Genomic DNA, 21,898 nt, shown 5'->3' with positions numbered 1-21,898 from the left:
GTGCTTACTGTTTTCGAGTTATTTTTAATTTAAATTTCAAGATGTAATTTCTAAGTTGTTTTGTAACTCGTAAACTATGGGTCGTAGAAAACCCATTCTTGTTTTATCTGCTATTGCCCGACAAATACTATAAACACAAATAATGTTTATTGTTTGATTTTAAAAAAAAGATCGAAAATAACTTTGTTTTCTGAAAATAAAAAATGTGTGTATGGAAAAAAAAATACGATTGTGTAATTTTTTATGATGTATGTTTGCATGTAAAAATAAGTATACCTGAAAGTTTTAGAATTTCAAAATAGCTATATATATATATTTGCTATTATATCAGCCGAAACAATAGAATATATATAAACAAGTACATTTTCATAGTTTCATACCTCTACTAGATTGGTAGAAAAATATACTAATGGGCAATAAAATCTGAAGAAGATTCGTGTCTAGCAAAAAAAATAAACTAAATAGAATTACACATGCATACAATATTTATTGTGCTTTTTTCTATCTACAATCATATTTTTCTTATATATTTTTTTAAATTTTTTTACAGGGTTTATTAAAGCACATATTTGAGGAAAACAACGCCACCCATATATAAATAAACCCCTCAAACTAACACTAATTAGAATTAGCCTACAAAATTTTTCTCGTAAGGCATTTTTTTTTGTAAACACTCTACCACCAACAGATCACATATAAATAAACATACCCCCCAAAAAAAATGCGCTCCATGAAAAGTTGTCCTGTGTGCAAGAGAACCATATCAAGCAAACGTTTTGCAAGACATTGTCGTACCTGCGTGCCAGGCAAGCATTTGGCTGCCACTGAACTATGTTCCGGATGCAATAAACAGATCACAATTGCGTATGCCAAGAAGCATAAGCTTAATTGTCTAAGCAAAAATACATCTGGGGCCCAGCCTTCGACCTCCACCAAGAGGAAGGCAGAAGCAGCCTCCATCAATGCACCATCCGCCAAACGTGTCAAGCCTGTGGCGAAAGCGAACCAGACTGCTTTCGAGCGGTTGTTAGAGGACTTTGTCCTCACTTCGGAGGGCTCATGCGACGTGCGTAGCTTTTTGGAGAACATGCAAGCCAAAATTATTTCCATCCTCGGTGATGCGCTTGCAACGCACTCCACCAAATTCTACGCATCGCTACGTTGCCAGTACAAGAAGCTGTCTGATGAAATTTACAGCTTCTGCCACAACACCAAGGCGAAGACGCTGCATCTGGCGGATGTCGACAACCTCGAGGTCATCTACAACCAGTTTGCCGATGAGCTGGTGGCAAAACAAGAAGAACATCAAGCTAAAGGCTCGGGGGGTTCGCTGTGTGGCGAGCCTCACGAACTGTGCGTCAAACTTTGTAAGTTCATGCCTCTCTCCGCCTCCAGCTACGTCCCCTTACCACCTACCATTGTGGCAAAGAAGGCTGTCCTGAACATTCAGAACAGTGACGCCAAGTGCTTTCTCTGGTCGGTGCTTGCGGCGTTGCACCCTGTCGACTGGAAAAACCAACCACGCCGGGTTAACCACTACCTACCCTACGAGCCAGAACTGGAAAATGCCATGGCTGGGATCGACTACCCAGTGGAGGTCCCGGATATTCAAAAGTTTGAGGCCCGTACACACAACCCTCGGTTGGCCATCAACGTTTATGGCCTCACTGACAAAAATGTGGTGTACCCTATCCGGGTGAGCGACGTAGACGACGATGGTGCGCAGGAAATTCACCTTCTGCTCATCAAGAACGAGACCCATCACCATTACAGCCTTATTCGCTCGCTCTCTAGACTTGTTTCGAGCCAACGGAGCAGTGATAGTCACCACGTCGAGGTGTGTCGCAGGTGCTTGTCAATGTTCGACGGACGGGATCAACACAATTACCAACATGTTCGAGGCTCCAACATCGCTGCAGAGAAGCTCGCTCACCACAAGCGCTACTGCAATGCCAACGAGCCTGGGGTGGCAGTCTTACCCGAATCTGGCGTCGTGGAGCGTTTCCGCATGCACGGTGCCATGGTGGAGCACCCCGCTATCATCATCGCGGATTTCGAGGCCTTCCTCAAACCCCTGTCCACTTGCGATCCCGATCCCGAAGTTTCCTCTACCACCCCTTACCAACTCCACGAGGCATCCAGTTTCGCATACGTTGTGGTGCGACGTGACCGGCACATCGCCCCCAAGCCCTACGTGTACCGTGGTCCCGACGCAGCCAAACACTTCCTCGAGAGGATGGTTGTCGGGGCTATTGAGATAGGGAAGGTACTGTTGGCCCCCAAGCCTATGGAATCGCTGTCTTCTGACGACAAAATCAAGCACGAGGAAGCTACTACCTGTCCTGTGTGCACCTGTGAGTTTAGCACCAACAACCGTAAAGTCCAACACCACGATCACTTTAACGGTAGGTACGTTGGTCCTTGGTGCAACGGATGCAACCTCATGGCCCGGGACCCGCGATTTATCCCTGTGTTTTTTCACAATGGCTCTGGATACGACTTCCACCATCTGGTGCCTCACTTTGGGTACGACGACATGCGAATCAACGTCCTGGCGCAGAACGAGGAGCGTTACATTAGCTTGAGCAAGTGGGTGCGAATCCCAGGATCACACTCTACCGTCGAGCTTCGCTTCCTCGACTCCCTGAGGTTCCTCCCGGCCAGCCTCGATGCTCTCGCAGGGAAGCTTAGCGACGAGCAAATGCTCATTACCTCCGGAAACTTTCCGAACTTGGACGCCGGCCTCTTCAAGCGTAAGGGGGTCTATCCCTACGAATACATCACAGACCCTTCCAAGTTCGCAGAGACGTCGCTACCTCCCCAGGCGAAGTTCTACAGTCAGCTACGCGGCTCGAACATCACCGACGAAGAATATCACCATGCCCAGTCCATGTGGCGCGAGCTGGGCTGTCGAACTCTCGGGGACTACCACGACGCCTACCTCAGACTTGATGTGACGCTCCTCGCCGACGTGTTCCAGACGTTCCGTGCGACCGCAATAAAGATCTACCAGCTGGACCCTGCCTACTTCTACAGTCTCCCCGGACTGGCGTGGTCAGCCATGTTTCTGGTGACGAAGATCGAGCTGGAGCTTCTTTCGGACGTGGACATGGTGCTGTTTGTGGAACGTGCCGTGCGGGGTGGAATGGTCCAGGTGTCGCAGCGACACTCGCGCGCCAACAATCACCACATGGCCACCGGCTACGACCCCTCACAACCGTCCAGCTACATCATGCACACGGACGTCAATAACCTCTACGGACACTCCATGATGCAGCCACTCCCCTTTAGAGACTTCGAGTGGGCTGACCCCTCCAACTTCGACATCGAAAGCTTCGACGATTCAGAACATGGGTTCTTCGCCGAGGTTGATCTGCAATTCTCCGAGAAGCTGCAGGATTTGTTCAGCGATCTTCCCCCTGCACCCGAGTTCAAGTGTCCACCCGATTCCAACCAGAAGAAGCTCGTCATGGATTTCGAGCCCAAGAAGAATTACGTCCTGCACTACCAGAATCTCCGGTGGTTGATGCAGCGAGGGGTCGCGGTCCACGCAGTTCACCGCATCCTCAAGTTCGAGCATTCTCCGTGGTTGCGTCCATATATTGAAGTCAACACCAAACACCGCACCGCAGCCACGTCCGAGCTTGATAAGGATTTCTTCAAGCTTATGAACAATGCGGTGTTCGGGAAAACCATGGAGAATGTACGGAATCGTGTAGATGTGAGGCTAATATCAAACAAAGCACAATGTCGCAGGCTCGTAGCAAACCCGTTATTCAAATCGAGGACTATTTATAATGAACAGCTTGCTCTGGTGCATATGAGGAAGAGCGAGGTGAAGCTCAACAAGCCAATTTATGTTGGCGCCTCAGTATTAGACCTGAGCAAGCTGCACATGTTTCAAATATATTATGGGAAACTACGCCAGCACTATAACGACAATATCAGCCTACTCTACACGGACACGGACAGCTTGGTGTACCACGTTCGCACGGACGACGCGTACGGGGATATAGCCACAGCTCCATCTTTGGTCAACCTCTTCGACACCTTGGGCTATCCCCAGCAAAACAAGTACGGTATCCTGGCCCGCAACAAGAAGGTGCCTGGCAAACTTAAAGACGAGAAGGACGGTGATGTAATTCTCGAGTTTGCAGGTCCTCGCGCCAAGGCCTATGCCATCAAAGCCGAGGGCAGCGTTACCAAGAAGGCCAAGGGTGTCGGCAGACAGGTGGTTCGGGAGCATCTCACATTCGAGGACTTTGTCGATTGCCTCAAGACCAGGTCGCCGGTTCTAAGAGCAGAACAGCGCATCCAGAGCGTCGACCATATCATCACCACAAACAAAGTTAGAAAAATTGCGCTGGATCCTGATGACGATAAGAGGTGCGTCCTCGAGTGTGGTATTCACACATTGCCGTGGGGGCACTATCGCTTAGCAGAAAGCAAAACCTGCAACATATGTCCATCTTCAACAGAAGATTCATAAAAACAAAACAAAACAAAAAAAAACACTTTGACTGTCATTACAAAAAAAAACTTTGACCGTATTCTTAAATAACCAGCATGCCTATGAATTTGTTCGGTTTCAAAAAACAGATCATTATGGAAACCATACCAGATCATGAAGTCTTACCTTCCGTGTTACCTAAACTCAACGGTCTGTTGATCATTCACCTCAACAGCATTTGGACGAAACTGAATGACGATGTGGGCAAGATGTTTTATGTTTTTAATAACAATTTACATTTCTACGAAATTCCGATCGACGGGAAACTTCAAATCACCGTGAATCCGGAAAACGCAGGCGAAATCAAAATTTCTACCGGCAAGAACATTTTTCGAATTAAGCACGACAAGATGCTTTCTAACATTACGTACGATGTGTCTGCAGGAGATTATTTTTACATGGAACTCCTCGGAGATTACGACAAACTTATTCCTCTCTTCGTAGAATTACGAATCGTCTATCCTATTATAAATAACCGTTAACCAAAAATGCCTAACGACATTTTCGGCAACACCAAGCGTGTAGACCACGCAGAAGAGATTCTCATGTTGGACATTCGAGTTAAGAAGTTGAGGACCGATTTGATCGCTTTGCAGGAAACCTTAAACAAAAGTTTAGAGTCGGAAATCGCTACGCTCCAAACGCAATGTCTCGACCTCATTCTGAAAATCGATTCCGAACTGAAGACGCTGATAAAAAATTATGTCGACGTACCTTCTTACGACAACGTTCAAAATATACAGTTGAGCGTGGATTCGCTTCAAAATGATTTGGCCAAATTACAGCAATTTCAATCGAAAAATGAAGATTTGGAAAAATTGAAACTCGAAATCGAAGAACGAACTTCCGCAATCGAAAAGAATTTCTCCGAACTTCAAACCGTGGTGAACGATATAGACGCAGAACGCTTGCATGTCGTCGTTTCCAAATTACAAGAAGAATTCACCAGCACGTTGGAAGAAATTAAATCCAAGTTGCAGACTTTGGAAGATACAATGACGAACCTACCATCGTCGGACGAACTGCAGGTCATCGGTAAAAGCGTCGCGAACATAAAAATTCAATTGGAGGCCTATCAAGATTTCGAACATATTCAAACCACCATCGCTACGCTTCAGGCGTCCTTGGAATTGATCAACGAAGAAATTAAAAATATTCACGCTGAAGCGAGAGCGTTGACGAGCATTCAAGACACGTTGAGCACGGTTCAGCATAAAATCGAATATTTAGAAAATTTAAACGTCGAATCCAATCTTGCTCATTTTCATCACGTACTGGAAAACATACAAGGTGACTTGGAATCGTTACGGACGAGCGTGCCTTCGAGCGAAGATTTGGAAAAATTGAAAACGGCGGTGACGGCACTATCCGAATCGAGCGACATCAAAAGTTCATTGAGCGATCTCGAGAGTAGGGTGGCCAATCTCCCCACCTCCAAAGAATTGCACGCTTTGAAAAGAAACATATCTCGAATGCTGAAACGACTAGAAACGGAAACGGCGAACGTGGAACAGATTCGAGACGAAATTAGTTCGCTGGTGTCGACGCTGCCCACTTCGCAGAGCGTCGCCGACCTTCACACGCAGTTTACAGAGATGCGAAGCATCGTGAACGATCTTACTGAGAAGAGCTCGAAATTGAATCAAGTCGAGAACCTTCAGAACATTGTCGTCAACATCAGAGATCAAGTCGGAGTGCTGGAATCCACGCAGGAATCGACGCTGGCCTCTTTCGGTGCCAAGTTGCAAGAACTCAACGAAAACTACAAGCAGTTGAACGTGGAAGTGAAAATCAAACCGTCGTTTTCTGCCGTAACGGATACCATAGTCGAGCATTTGCTGCCCATCGAAAATAAACTCGGACAAGTTCACAGTAATCTGCTCGGCGTCGACACTAAATTCGCTAAACTGCATTCTCTGCAAGCCATCGAAATCAACAGCGTACCCAATCAACAGAGAATCTCCACGTTCGTCGAAGGTAACAAACTGTACATGTTACATCCTTATCATCCGTACTACAAGTTTCTCCTCGATGGCACGATTCAGATAAACGAATTTTCGTACTGGTCTCACGGTAGAAAAGCTAGCGTTCCCACCATGACTTTGATATCGAATCGTGGTGTCCAGAAAGCAGGAAACATTCCTCTGGCACGTTGGAACGAAACGCGCAACATATATGAAATACACGAAGACGAAGATCTTACCGTTTTCGACGTGAGTGCCGGCGATAAGCTGATCATTCAAAACACGAGCGAGGTACCACCCTCTTTGAATCCCATCACGCTTGTGCTTCTCTTGAAACGTAATCTCTAAAAAAATGTCTAGGCAAGCCATCGTCGAAGAATTGCATAAACCTGCACGCCGCAACTACGAACGTTTGGCTGTGGTAACCAAGGGCATCGACGACCTCTGGCAAAGTGACCTCGTGGAAATGAGTAGCGGCAATTTGAAAAACGTACATAAATTGAACAAGAGCAACAAGTACCTCCTCACCGTCATAGACACATTTTCGAAATTCGCATGGGCTCTACCTTTGAAGGCGAAAACGGGAACATGCGTCACGGAAGCATTCAAGACAATTTTTCGCGAAAGCGGTGGCAGACGACCACGGTTTCTGCAAACGGACAACGGTAAAGAATTTTACAACGCTGTATTCCAAAAGTTTATTCAAAAACATGACATTCAACATTATTCGACCTTCAGTCACATCGATTCAATCGAACCTTGAAAACACACATGTGGAAACGATTCACGCTTCGGGGAAATTACAAATGGGTCGACATCCTGCCGGAACTCGTCGACACCTATAATGATACGGTACACAGAACGATAGGCATGAAGCCAGCCGACGTTACCAAGTCCGACGAGCAGCGTTTAATTTCTACAGTTTACTGTCCAAAGTACACACCCACGACAAAAAAAGCTAAATACAAAATTGGAGACCAGGTGAGGATCAGCAAATTCAAACGCACCTTCGAGAAGGGATTCACAAAAAATTGGAGCACAGAACTTTTTACCGTGGTTCGAGTTCTACCCGGAAACCGACACACGTATATAATAAAAGATAGTAGCGGCGAGATTTTGAAAGGAAGATTTTACGAAGAGGAACTCTCTAAAACGAAACACCCCGACACGTACCTCATCGAGAAAGTATTGCGTAGGAAAGGTGACAAACTGTTTGTCAAATGGCTGGGACTTCCGGAAAAGAGTTGGATCGACGCGAACGAAGTGATCTTGTGAGTACGTGGAACGTGGTGAAGCGTCTACCGGATCCGGAAAGTCAAACGAGAAAAAAAAAGAACGGTGAGTTGCTTCCCGACAGCATCCGCTGTCTGATCGTAGGTCCTTCGGGGTGTGGGAAAACGACACTGCTCGTGGACAATTTTCTCCTCGCACCGAATTGGTTAGATTGGAAGAACAGGCACCTGTACGTGTTCTCGAAAAGTTTGGAGCAATCCAAATACCAGCAACTGATGAAACTGTACGATGGTCTGGACATTGCAACGTTCGCCTCGGAAATAAAACCACTCGACGATTGTCGTGAAAATTCAGTCGTTGTGTTCGACGACGCCATCCTGGAAAATCAAAATGAAATTCGCAACTTTTTCACGCAAGGTCGTCACAAAGGAATGGATTGCTTCTACCTAGCTCAAACGTTTTCCAAAATTCCAAAACAGTTAGTACGCGACAACGCTAATTTCATATGTTTGTTTCGTCAAGATCACACCAACCTCAAGCACGCGTACGATGACTACGTAGGCGGAGACATGAACTACAATCAATTTTCGGAACGCTGCTGCTCTACTTGCTGGAACGGTGACGATTTCGGATTCGCGACGATCGACATGACGAGGAAACCCAACGACGGAAAATACAGAAACAAAATCAACGACTTTCTAAACGTTGCAACGTTGTGAGAAACGACGTATATAAATAAACGTCATGACGAAACGAAAAATCGAAGAGGAAAATCTCAAGCTCCGCGATTACCTCGCGAAACGCTTCAAAGGTTGGAAATCCGAGAATCGCGGATTCTACGAAGAGAAGAAACGTCAGGATCAACCTGTGATCGATGCCATCAGCGGTCTAGGTAAAGAAATTAAAAGTGTCACGGAACAAAATAAAAATTTGATCAACGAACTCGTACCGCTCGCAGCTAAATGTTACGCTGTACCCACGCCCATTTCGAGCATTCCTTCGACACCGTTCGAACTGAAGGATGCACCGGCACGATGTCGAGCCATAGGTAGCACGTCGTCTTCGGATAAGATCGAGTTGGGACCTTTGGCACGAGACTACCTGAGTACGGGGAAATTCGACAAGGATGAAGTGTTCGGTTTGTATCCTAGCATGGAAACCAACGAAGGCGGTGGTGTGATGTGGAAGATTGGGAAATCGAAGGTGACCTTCGAAGGCAACGACATTAAAGTTAATTTAGGCGACAAGGATAGTTGGACCAGGTATCCGGGTACGGTGGGACTGTGGGAACTCGTCGCCAAAAAGCAGCCGAAAGATTACACCGACGAAGATTACCAAAGTTACAAGGAAATTCTGATCATGACGGATGCCTTGTACCAGAACAACGACGCCTCGCAGAATAAGGTGAAATCGAGCAGTGGTGAGAAGTACAGGAATCTCATCAAACCGATTTGGAACCAGGTCAAAACAGGCAGCGGCGTCAAACGCTACAACACGTTACCCAAAGAATTCGTTTGGGTGGACGACGTTAGGAAACTCGTGGACCGATTGTTGGTGATAGCCGGCGAAGAGAATGCAGGCAATCGTAATTTCTACAACGAGAAGGTTGGCATCGTGGACATGATCAGCACGAAACTTTCCAACTTCATCGTGAACGACGACAAGGGCATAGGTTACCTGATCAAAATCATCAACACGCTGCCTCCGAGATTCTGGAACGTGGCCGAAGGAAAAGGACTCGTGAACGACATCATCAACAAATTACCTTTCGAGATGCATTTACCTGGCTACCAGTACTGCGGACCGGGTACCAAACTCGAGAAAAGATTGGAGAGAGGAGACAAGGGTGTGAATCCGTTGGACGCGGCATGCAAAGATCACGACATCGCCTACAACACCACGCAGACGGATCTGGATGCACGTCACGAAGCAGACAGAAAGTTAGAGCACGCAGCTTTCGAAAGGTTCGTGAGCAGAGACGCATCGCTGGGTGAACGGGTCGCCGCACTGGGTACCACCATCGCCATGAACACGAAACAAAAATTAGGGTGGGGTATATAAATAACATACCGTAAAAAAACTACACAAGAAAAAATCTCAGAATATATATATAAATAACATACCGTGAAAAAATAACACATAGAGCATCAACATGAAGCAAAAGGGTGTCGTATACCAGATACCATATTCGAATCTAAAAAATCTAGGTGCCCTCGATGGGTTACTTACCAAGAAACAACGTGAGAAGAAACGTTCTTGCTTGTCGAAAGGACACGGAATGAAATTGCTGCTCAGCACACCTCAATTGAAAAGATTGCAGCGTTCGCGGAAACAGCAAAAGATCGGAGGTTTCATATTCAGCATCCCGGCCATCCTAGCAGCATTGGGGGCCGTTGGAAGTTTGGCCGGCGGAAGTGCCGCCATTGCGAAAACCGTCATCGACTCGAAGAAGAACAAGGCCGAGTTGGAAGAACAGAAACGTCACAACCTGGCCATGGAGAAGAAAAAAGGAAAGGGCATGATGAGAAAATTTAAAAAAAAGAAACAACAGCACTCACCAACCGAGACATTGAATCTCTGATCGAACCGTTACAAATCAAACACTTCAGAGGAGTTTTCATGTCCGACTCGTTACCTTCAAGCGTCAAAAGAAGAGAATGCGGAGTAGTCAACTTGGACGGTCAAGAAAATCCAGGCACGCATTGGATATGTTACCACAAAAATGATGATAAAGCATTCGTTTTCGATTCTTTCGGAGGTGTTCCACCTACAAATTTAATTCATTATCTGAAAACGAGCAAAACCTCTATATACTACAACGACGAACGCATTCAAAATTTCGGAGACGTGAACTGCGGTCATCTCTGCCTCTCCATGCTCGCGTTTCTCTCTAAAATAAATAACCCTACGATCGAGGATTTCCAGAAAGCATTGTGGAACCTCAAACAGCATCACTAGGATGGGCGTGTTCCATCTTACGAGCGAATCTTCGATCTTGAAACTCACGCTGCACGACGACATCGTCTATCCTAAATCCGTGGCTCTGCGTGCATTCTACAGCATGTACCTCATACCTAACGTCACGCAGCACAACAACAAAATTAGCGTCGGAAGCGAACACATCGTCGTCACGCCAGGACAATACAATCTTTCCACTTTGCAAGCTCAATTACCCAAAGGCACATACCTTTCTCAAAATTCGGTCACGCACAGAGTGGAAATCCTATCCGCGACGGAGACCGTGGACCTGGGCACCATGGGAGAACTTTTAGGTTTCGAGAACGACACCAAACTCGAAGCTGGCATCAAGCACGTAGCAACCAACATTCCTAAATTCTTGGCCATAGAGACTCTGAACATACACTGCAACGTGGCGGAAGGTATGATCACGAAATCTTCGGACAAATTATTAGGAAGTCACAAGCAGACGGGAATCATAGCCACTTTCAAACCAAGTTCCGAGTTCATGGAACCGATCATCTACACGCCCTCTTCGCCGATCTATTTTCCGGTATGTCGCAACCGCATAGACGACATAGAGTTGGTGGTGACGAACGAGAAAGGAGACGTGGTGGATTTCGCAGGTGCCACTACGACGGCCATCGTGGAGATCAACGTATAATAAATAACCATACATGTAAAATGGAGCAAATCGAAAGTTACGAATTGCAATCTTTCCCTCCCAACCGTCGTACGTTCGCCAATCTCAACGAAGCGAACAGGGAGATCGAGTACGACGTGGACGTAGGCGATGGGTTCGTTCATCCTCACAGAGCGGACCTCTACCTTCAATTCGACGTGGTGAAGAAGGAAAGCGGAGACGCGTTTCCCGCAGCAGCAAACTTGATACTCGTGGACAACTTCGTGCCTCACCTGTTCTCGCAGGTGGAGGTGAGGAAACACAACACCGTCATCGACAGAATAGATTATCCAGGCATCACGTCGACGGCAGTGGGAACGTTGAAATTATCCAAAACGAACGCAGCGTACTACCAGGCCGGGGGATTCGAAGCCGGGACCAAAATATCGACGAGAAGTCACACGGTGCTCTTTCCCATGCGTCTGCTGCCTGGTTTCTTCTCGGACTACAAGAGATCATGTGGAAGGGAGGACTGAGGATCACGTTTCGAAGAGCGGCCAACGACAACAACGCACTGATGCGATACGCTACTTTGGGTCCGGACGGCACCACGCCGATAGCCAACACTTTACCCGAAGCAGCGAAATGCGTCATCCGGAGCATGGAATTGAGAATGCCGGTGGTGGAATATGAAACGAACTACGCCCTCAAGTACAAAGCGGAGATCTTGAAAAGTCCGCAGGTGCCGATTCACTTTCACGGTTACCAGTGCGTACAGAAGGTGGCATCGGGAAGTCACATGGAATTCGACGTGACGACGCAGTTCAACAACATACAGTTCGATATGCCAGATTTCGTCGTAGTGCTCTTTCAGACCGGGAGGGACAAGAATCAGGAAAAAGATTCCAGCAAGTTCGACGACTGTAAGATCAAGAACGTTTATCTGAAGAACGGTAGGAACGAAGTGTTCCCGCGCGAGAATTACAACCTCGATGTGACCAAAAACGATTACCTCAAACTTTACGAAGCGTTCTCGGCTTACAAACGCGTGACCGAGGGAAGCGTGGACATGTACTACACGCCCAGCGAATTCAAAGCACGGAGACCCATGACCGTCATCAACACATCTAAGAGAAAGCAGGTGGTGGTCAACGATCGAACCAACATCAAGGTCGTCTGCGAGTTCCACGATGCCTTGCCCGAGGATACCCTATGCAGTGTCATCCTGATTGAAGAGAAGTCCTTCGCCTACGACGTGAAGAACGAGAGGGTCACAGAGCAGTTTTAACAAGTTTTTTAACATCTTTTCTTGCACAATAAGAAATTTTTTGTACTAGCACAATCAGTTACAATAGCACAATACGAATTTCACTAGTTCAGATCAGTTACAAATATCAATTTCATTAGTTATCAGTTACAATATCTTTTTTTTTGCACTATAGCACGAGAGACAAATAAGAAAATTTGCACAAAAAAATTTGTTGTTGTTTTTACACAAGAAAATTAACAATAAAATTCTTTCTTTTTTTATCGTTTCAGATGCTGTCGAAACATCAAAAACACATACACACACACTAGAAAAAAAGCATGCAACTTTATTTGTAACACACACACATATATTCTCCATCTTCATCAAGAAAATATTATAATAAACATAATTATTTTTATCTATATCTCACAATAAAACTCTATATCCAAAAATATTACAACATCAAAATAACACTAGAGTCGTTAGCACACGTTGCATGCATTACGGAGGTCCTCTGTAGAGTTTCATGGAAGTTTGAGAAAAAAAACAAAACACGTGAAACTCTACAGAGGTGCGGTTGTAGATAACCGCAGCCGTTAGAAAACTTTTACTTTTTTGGCTGGGCACCACGCACCCTGGCGAGGTTATAGGGGCCAGGTATCCTAAAAAACAACAATTATTATTTTGTTTGTTTGTTTGCGTCACAATACATACGCGCGCGCGCGTGTGTGGCACATCGTTCCCCCGAGAGAGGTTTACAAAAGTCACGATATATAAACATTGGCCTCTCTCTTTTTTTTTTTGGGACTTGGAAAAAATTTACAATAAGATGCATTCGCTCACCACTGTTGCCAGCCATAAATCTCTCTCTCTCTTCATCTTACAGCAAAGTTGGCATCTCTATTTTTTTTTTAGTTGTAAGTGGGTTGCCAACACACTCTAGTTAATAATGCTACATATTATACGCACACACGCACACACATACTATATTACCATCCACCCATCTCTCTCTTTTTTACGGCAGTGCGTGTTTGTTGCCGGCTCTCCTTGTTTAGTGTGTGTAGGTTGGCAAAAATTGCTTTATGCACTGTAAGGCAAGCCTCAAGCAAAGTTGCCAGCTCCTTGCTTTAGGTTAGGTTAGACCAAAAAAAAAAGCTGTAGGTAGGTGTTGGCAGCTGTCGGTTGTTTAACTCTTCCCTCTCTCTCTCCTCTCTCTTTTTTGTAAAAGGCTATGGCAAAAATACCAGTAGGTTGGCAACCTTGCTTTATGCACTGTAAGGCAAGCCTTAAGTAAGGTTGCCAGCTCCTTGCTTTAGGTTAGGTTAGACCAAGAAAAAAAAGCTGTAGGTGGGTGTTGGCAGCTGTCGGTTGTTTAACTCTTCCCTCTCTCTCTCTCTCCTCTCTCTTTTTTGTAAAAAGCCATGGCAAAAGTACCAGTAGGTTGGCAACCTTGCTTTATGCACTGTAAGGCAAGCCTCAAGCAAGGTTGCCAGCTCCTTGCTTTATGCACTGTAAGGCAAGCCTCAAGCAAGGTTGCCAGCTCCTTGTTTGAGGCTAGGTTAGACCCAAAAAAAAACCTTGGTGATTTTTTCGAGTAAGATGTTGGCAACACTGCGAGAAAATAGGGCTTATGCCTTACAAGAGCAAACCATTAAGGCGAGCCTCAAGCAAGATTGCCAGCTCCTTGCTTTAGGCTAGGTTAGACCCCAAAAAAAACCTTGGTGATTTTTTCGAGTAAGGAGCTGGCAACACTGCCAGAAAATGGGGCTCATGCCTTACGAGAGAAATCCATTAAGGCGAGCCCCACCGAGCCCCATTTTCGGTTTGTGAACCGGGCTGATACCACTACTATAATTAACCGTCAGGACGTGCCTCTAGTTACATTTCAAAATAACGACTAAAAGTAAAGCATAATTTACAAGCAGTGGTGTATTCACAATTTTATGTCGAGAATAGCTATTATGCTGCTCTGAAGGTTGACGTGAAATCCACCTAGTAGTATTTATTTGTGCTCAAAAAACAAATCCAATATCATGTACGTCCGCAGGATTTTTCCCAGGGAGGGGCAAGCAAGGTATTCTTTTTCAAGTGCGGACAAAGGAGGCATATTTTCCCCCTTATAATAATTAACATAAATTACTGTGACTGAAATGAAATTATGGGTAAAATATAGACTTCTTTTGGACATTCATTTTCCTGGGGGAGGGGGCGTGCCCCCCTGCCTCCATTCCGAACTTCCACGTCCACTATATTTGGAAATAAGAATAAGTAAATTTTGGTAAGTTAAATAAGTGAACAAGTGATAAGTATAATAAGCTATCACAAATTAAAATAATAAAGCTACTCATGATTCATTACAATAACTGATATAACTGAAGTAACTGCCTAAATAATTGAATCCATGAAGGAAAACAAATAATAATATGCTAGATTAGGTAAATGGATCGGATGTTTACAAATTGGACTAGCTCTTCTTAAATGCACACCCCTTCTTGCTTATGAAACCAATTCATTTCTTTATATAGCTATATTCAATAATATATTAATTATGACAATAAATAAAGAATTATCTTTTACTCACACATATATATGTGATGTGTGTGTCTGTGGGGGGGAGTAAGTTCAATTTTGACCAACATGAGTTCTGTCCATTTTTTGGTTGATTGAAGTGAGCCCCATAACTAGTAAATATGTGTAGCACATATCTTAATTATAACTCAAACCTAACCTACAAGACACCCAAATGTCAACCTCACTTCCACGTAGTATTAGTCTGCATTTTGCAGACTAACGAAGCTCTGGCGTCCGAACCCATGGCCAGTACAATGCTCTACATATATGTCGGACTTGTGTTGTGTCCTGTCCATATGTGTTTGTCCCTTGATTTCATCTTGTCTCCATTCATCCTAACCTTTTTAATTAGCCAAAAATGGCAGAAATGCGAGGTAAAATAAATCAAATTATTCATTTATTCCTAACCTAACTTAAGCAACCTAATCGATACTGATGTTTCTTCCTTCTCCTGCAAAATCAACTTTTTCAACTCATCACCTTTTTTCCCGCGCGCGCGTGTGCGAATTAAAACATTTATCCCCTTGGCACCCTGTATAGATCTCCAATAACTGTGCTTACCTTAATTGACCTGCCCGCGAACACTGTGACTGTGAGCCTCTCCAGGTTGTCGTTGTAGCACAGGGCGATGAGGAGCTCGCTCTGCTGCGGCGTCGTCTCCACCGATCGCTCCAGGTCCCGGTAGAACTCCTGAAGGCGAGACAAGTTAAATATGATTGAACGTAAACATGAAGTTATGAAATCCAATTGCAGGCAATACTTGGGTAGCTATTTTATTAGTTGATTGAAATCAGGAAACTAGACGAGAGTCGTTGAAAACGGGGACGGAGGGTCAAATGGGAACTTTCGGTTTCTCACTGATTAATGCTGCCAGCTGGCCACGAACGTCTATATGCCAGTTTGAATCGAGTCGTGGACGCAGTAGTCCGACCTTCTTTTATCTACGAAATTTTTAAATTTTTGTGAAAAAAGTTTTCGATTTTGCCTCTACACTGTTTTTGGCCTTGTCAAGCCACCTTTGAACATTCAATTTTGGTAAGTATGGCATTGATTCTTCCTATTTTAAGTTAGATTTCAACATACTGCTTGATAGGCTATCTTACATTCTGTGTGAAGAGACGCCATGTTTTCTAGCGTCCGTTGTGCAGTTTTAAACTTGTGGGCCCTCAAGTGAAGAAACTTCTTAACGCTGACGACTTCATCAGAAAGCTTCGACTTGTTGAAAGAAATACCTGGTATAGCTTCAGGGACATAGTGCATGGTTTCCTGGGTAATCACAGGGTGGAAAATTACAGAGATGGAGTACAGGGTCTTCTGAATAACTACAAAGCAATGAGATGCAGAATGTCTCTAAAGGTGCATGTACTCCACTCACATCTAGATGTCTTCAAATCCCATATGGGTGCATACTCAGAGGAACAGGGCGAAAGGTTCCATCAGGACTTACAATTGTTTGAAAGAAGGTACCACGGACAGTATAGTGAGCGGATGCTAGGCGATTACATCTGGGGACTGATCAGAGAAGCTGATGGACATCTCAGTAGGAAAAGTAGGAAAACAACACATTTTTAGAGAGCTTATTATCTTTACATGGCTGAAGATAGGGCTACATTTACCGTATTACTGGCAGAGTGCGCTTCCTTTTGGGTATTGTTGATTTATTCATGATTGCACACCATTAAATGTCACTCACATCATAACCTTGACTCATGAATTCTTTCATGTGAAGGCAAAATGAGTTAAATGACTTAATCAGGGATCTAGGACTAATAAATCCAATGCAGAAATTTTAACATCGCGATTAAAGCAGTGGAATCTATTGAATAAAACCTTCAAGATATCCCTCCAGAGGAAGCGTCATGAAATTTTCTCACAATACTTCACTCTCACAGAAACAATATGCTATTGCCACAGTGTGGATGGCCTTTTCAAAGAAATAGGGTTTGAATATAACCCAAGGGACTGGTGACTCTTCATTGACAGCTCCTGCAGGAGTCTTAAAGCTGTCCTCCTTCACAATGAAAATGAGTGGCCATCAATTCCAATCGCTCATTCGATTCATCTAAAGGAAGATTACTCCAGTGTTCATCATCTTCTGCAGGTGGTAAGCTATGCTGAACATCAGTGGGAGGTAATTGGTGACTTTAAAATGATTGCATTTTTGATAGGCTTACAAGGGGGAAACACAAAGTATCCTTGCTTTCTCTGCCTTTGTGATAGCAGGGATACAGGTAGACATTTTGAGACTGTTGAGTGGCCATTAAGGACGGAGTTTGAGATTGGTCAGAAAAACATGAAGTGGGAATCCCTTCTTAAGCAGGAAAAGATCCTAATGGCTCCCCTGCATATTAAGCTTGGTCTCATCAAGCAATTTGTGAAAAGATTATTACACACAAATGTGGAAGCTTTCAAGTATCTCCAGACTGTTTTCCCCAAACTATCCGAGGCTAAGATAAAGGGTGGAATTTTTGTGGGCCCTCAAGTGAAGAAACTTCTTAACGCTGACGACTTCATCAGAAAGCTTCGACTTGTTGAAAGAAATACCTGGTATAGCTTCAGGGACATAGTGCATGGTTTCCTGGGTAATCACAGGGTGGAAAATTACAGAGATGGAGTACAGGGTCTTCTGAATAACTACAAAGCAATGAGATGCAGAATGTCTCTAAAGGTGCATGTACTCCACTCACATCTAGATGTCTTCAAATCCCATATGGGTGCATACTCAGAGGAACAGGGCGAAAGGTTCCATCAGGACTTACAATTGTTTGAAAGAAGGTACCACGGACAGTATAGTGAGCGGATGCTAGGCGATTACATCTGGGGACTGATCAGAGAAGCTGATGGACATCTCAGTAGGAAAAGTAGGAAAACAACACATTTTTAGAGAGCTTATTATCTTTACATGGCTGAAGATAGGGCTACATTTACCGTATTACTGGCAGAGTGCGCTTCCTTTTGGGTATTGTTGATTTATTCATGATTGCACACCATTAAATGTCACTCACATCATAACCTTGACTCATGAATTCTTTCATGTGAAGGCAAAACGAGTTAAATGACTTAATCAGGGATCTAGGACTAATAAATCCAATGCAGAAATTTTAACATCGCGATTAAAGCAGTGGAATCTATTGAATAAAACCTTCAAGATATCCCTCCAGAGGAAGCGTCATGAAATTTTCTCACAATACTTCACTCTCACAGAAACAATATGCTATTGCCACAGTGTGGATGGCCTTTTCAAAGAAATAGGGTTTGAATATAACCCAAGGGACTGGTGACTCTTCATTGACAGCTCCTGCAGGAGTCTTAAAGCTGTCCTCCTTCACAATGAAAATGAGTGGCCATCAATTCCAATCGCTCATTCGATTCATCTAAAGGAAGATTACTCCAGTGTTCATCATCTTCTGCAGGTGGTAAGCTATGCTGAACATCAGTGGGAGGTAATTGGTGACTTTAAAATGATTGCATTTTTGATAGGCTTACAAGGGGGAAACACAAAGTATCCTTGCTTTCTCTGCCTTTGTGATAGCAGGGATACAGGTAGACATTTTGAGACTGTTGAGTGGCCATTAAGGACGGAGTTTGAGATTGGTCAGAAAAACATGAAGTGGGAATCCCTTCTTAAGCAGGAAAAGATCCTAATGGCTCCCCTGCATATTAAGCTTGGTCTCATCAAGCAATTTGTGAAAAGATTATTACACACAAATGTGGAAGCTTTCAAGTATCTCCAGACTGTTTTCCCCAAACTATCCGAGGCTAAGATAAAGGGTGGAATTTTTGTGGGCCCTCAAGTGAAGAAACTTCTTAACGCTGACGACTTCATCAGAAAGCTTCGACTTGTTGAAAGAAATACCTGGTATAGCTTCAGGGACATAGTGCATGGTTTCCTGGGTAATCACAGGGTGGAAAATTACAGAGATGGAGTACAGGGTCTTCTGAATAACTACAAAGCAATGAGATGCAGAATGTCTCTAAAGGTGCATGTACTCCACTCACATCTAGATGTCTTCAAATCCCATATGGGTGCATACTCAGAGGAACAGGGCGAAAGGTTCCATCAGGACTTACAATTGTTTGAAAGAAGGTACCACGGACAGTATAGTGAGCGGATGCTAGGCGATTACATCTGGGGACTGATCAGAGAAGCTGATGGACATCTCAGTAGGAAAAGTAGGAAAACAACACATTTTTAGAGAGCTTATTATCTTTACATGGGATGTACAGGTCTTCATGTACTGTAGCCCTTTTTCTATATTTCTTCACTCCATTTTGACATGTGTTCAAACTTGTTTATCAGTGTAAACCAGTTGTCACTGTCCCAAATACATGCATTTACTAAAAAAAATAGAAAATCGTTGTCATTTCCTTAAAAATAATTTCCCACATGTAAAATTGTGTTTTTCTAGTGTTTTGTAGTAAACTGCATCGGAAGACATTTCACTTAAACAAATTTTTGTTACATGGTATAATTCTTCTGAAACAATAAATTGAATTATACCTCATCGTAGGGATATTATGAGTATAACTTGATTTGTATGTAGTCCTTGATATGTCCTCTCTCGTGAAATATCTCGCCATCATTGAATTATTGTGAGAATTATGGATGTTTTTCCTATTATTAATAATAATATATTTTGTTGATGAAATCATCTAATTATGCCTGTGGTTAATATTATTGCTGTAATGGCACCTGTTTCTGGTCATGGGCTTTGATCTTCTAGGTGGTATGGGTGATTTTCATTTGTTGACATTGGTTTTATAGATTCTCTAGAATAAATAGCAATCAATAATGCAAATACATAAGATTGAATAAATGCTACGGCGGTTTCAATAATAATTAATAGAATTTGTGCTAAAATTAATATTGAAAGTCCAATAATTTCTAATATTGTTCCTGTATTTCCAATTATTGATAATATTAAATGCCCAACTATTATGTTTGCTGCTAGTCGTACAGATAGAGTTTATAGGACGAATTAAGTTTCTAATTATTTCAATACATACTATAAAAGGCATTAAGAGTGCTGGTACTCCTTCTGGTACTAGTTGTGCTAATATACCGGGTGGCCAGAATTGAAGTTACCAAACTCAGAGTCCTCTGTAGCCTGTTTGAGGCATCGCAGAACTCTGAAATTTGATGAATCTACTGTGCAGACCATGGGAAGAGGATGGAAAAAAAAGTAGTTAAATTTTCCGCCATCAGGTTCAAATGTGGCGCTGTACTTCCATTGGGTTGTAATAATGACGTAAACTGCTCCAATTGGTTATGAATTTGCCTTTAACTTGCAATCTTGCAATAAACGAGAGATTATTTTCTCGCAACTTCCAGCCACTAACAATGTCTTTCTAATGAAAAACTCGGCTAAATCACTTAACGTGACATGAGTGCTGAACAAAAGTTCAGAATGTTCACCATGCCATTAAATAAGAAAGAACGTGCATTGCTGGTGAAGTTGTTTTATCACAATGGCAGTAGTAATAGTGCAGCTGCACCGCGAGGTTATCGTCATGCGAAAGGACTTCGAAAGGAGCCCATGGCGACGCATAGGGTAAGAAAGATGATGAAGATATTTGAAGAGACTGGAGATCTGGGTGTTGCAGCAGGAAGGGGCCGCCGGCCGACTGCAGAAGATGTTGTCACCGAAGTGGCTGTTGCAGTGGCAGATAGAGCCTCTTGTTCCCGATATTCTGCGACTAGGGTGCGAGCTATGGCACGTTCATTGTCCCTGCCATGGTCGACGGTTCACAAAGTGCTACGATCCATTTTACAGTGGTACCCCTACAAGATCCATGTGGTTCATCAGTTAAAGCCGTAAGATCCGCCTCTACGCGTCGATTTCGCTCCTCGGTTTCTGGCGAAGGTGGCTGTGGACGACATGTGGCCTTGGTATATTCTGTGGACAGATGAGGCGCACTTCACTCTCGATGGGGCGGTAAACACACAGAACTGTCGCATATGGGGTGCATCCTTGGTACGCCACTGTATGTAATGTTTTGTCTTTAAACCCACTTTATGCACATGACGGCTAATCGGGACTGGGGATTTGCAGTTTAAAGTGAAAAAGTCCCTGACTTTTCCAGGTATTATTACATGACTGTGTAATGATTTAACATGCTAAAAAATACTTCAACTTTGCAAGTTAATCAAATGAATAACGTTCGTTGAACATTTTTGAAAATAAATGAAAAATAAAATGAAATAACTTTTTTGTAAGCAATATTACCCAAAAAGGAAGATTATTGGAAAGATAAAACGAAACGTATTCCCGGCTACAAATTCTACCAAACAAAAATAATTTAATTCCCCTCACTTTTCCAGGTTTTGATAGTTTTTATTAAAAAATAATAATTTGTTTCCAATGACCTCAGTCCCAGCCTTGTTTTCCTAACTCCTCCACTTGTCCAGGACTTTGGAGTCAGTGCGAACCCTGTAAATAAATTACCTGAAGGGAACGGCTGAGTGACTTCACCCTGACAGTATGTCTGCTGGCAGAATATTGTTTCTATTGTGTATTTTCGCTTTTAGATCATATTCGACAGTAAAAATAAATGCCAGTGGCAACCAAGAAGCTTTTAAATGAGGTTGCATACATGTGGGATAAAAAATGCCATTTTCAACGGCTCGTAGGATCGAATTTTTTGGCCTTGATGTCCTCTGCACACTGTGAAAGTTGTCTGTTGTACGGTCACAGCACTGTGTATTTATGTTCAAGACAATTACAAGTTACAAGTTCAAATTCCGATTGACAGAATTTCGTAAATAATAATGTACTTAATTTCTTGAGTGT

The 21,898-nt window shown here is 43.6% G+C and overlaps 1 protein-coding gene across 1 annotated transcript in view; it reads right to left on the bottom strand.

The window, feature by feature from the left end:
* LOC146003441 (synaptotagmin-15-like) overlaps nt 1-21,898 on the bottom strand; it is a 311,110-nt gene that overhangs the window by 58,341 nt on the left and 230,871 nt on the right. The window contains exon 5 of the mRNA XM_083141723.1: nt 15,669-15,797. Coding sequence (XP_082997849.1) covers nt 15,669-15,797 — 129 coding nt within the window. The remainder of the gene's footprint in view (nt 1-15,668; nt 15,798-21,898) is intronic.

Source organism: Lepisma saccharinum, chromosome 20 (assembly GCF_977018435.1).
Source record: "Lepisma saccharinum chromosome 20, izLepSacc3.1, whole genome shotgun sequence".
Taxonomy (NCBI): Eukaryota; Metazoa; Arthropoda; class Insecta; order Zygentoma; family Lepismatidae; genus Lepisma; species Lepisma saccharinum.
The sequence above is the reverse complement of the archived record's forward strand: the minus strand, read 5'-3'. Positions and strand labels throughout refer to the sequence as shown.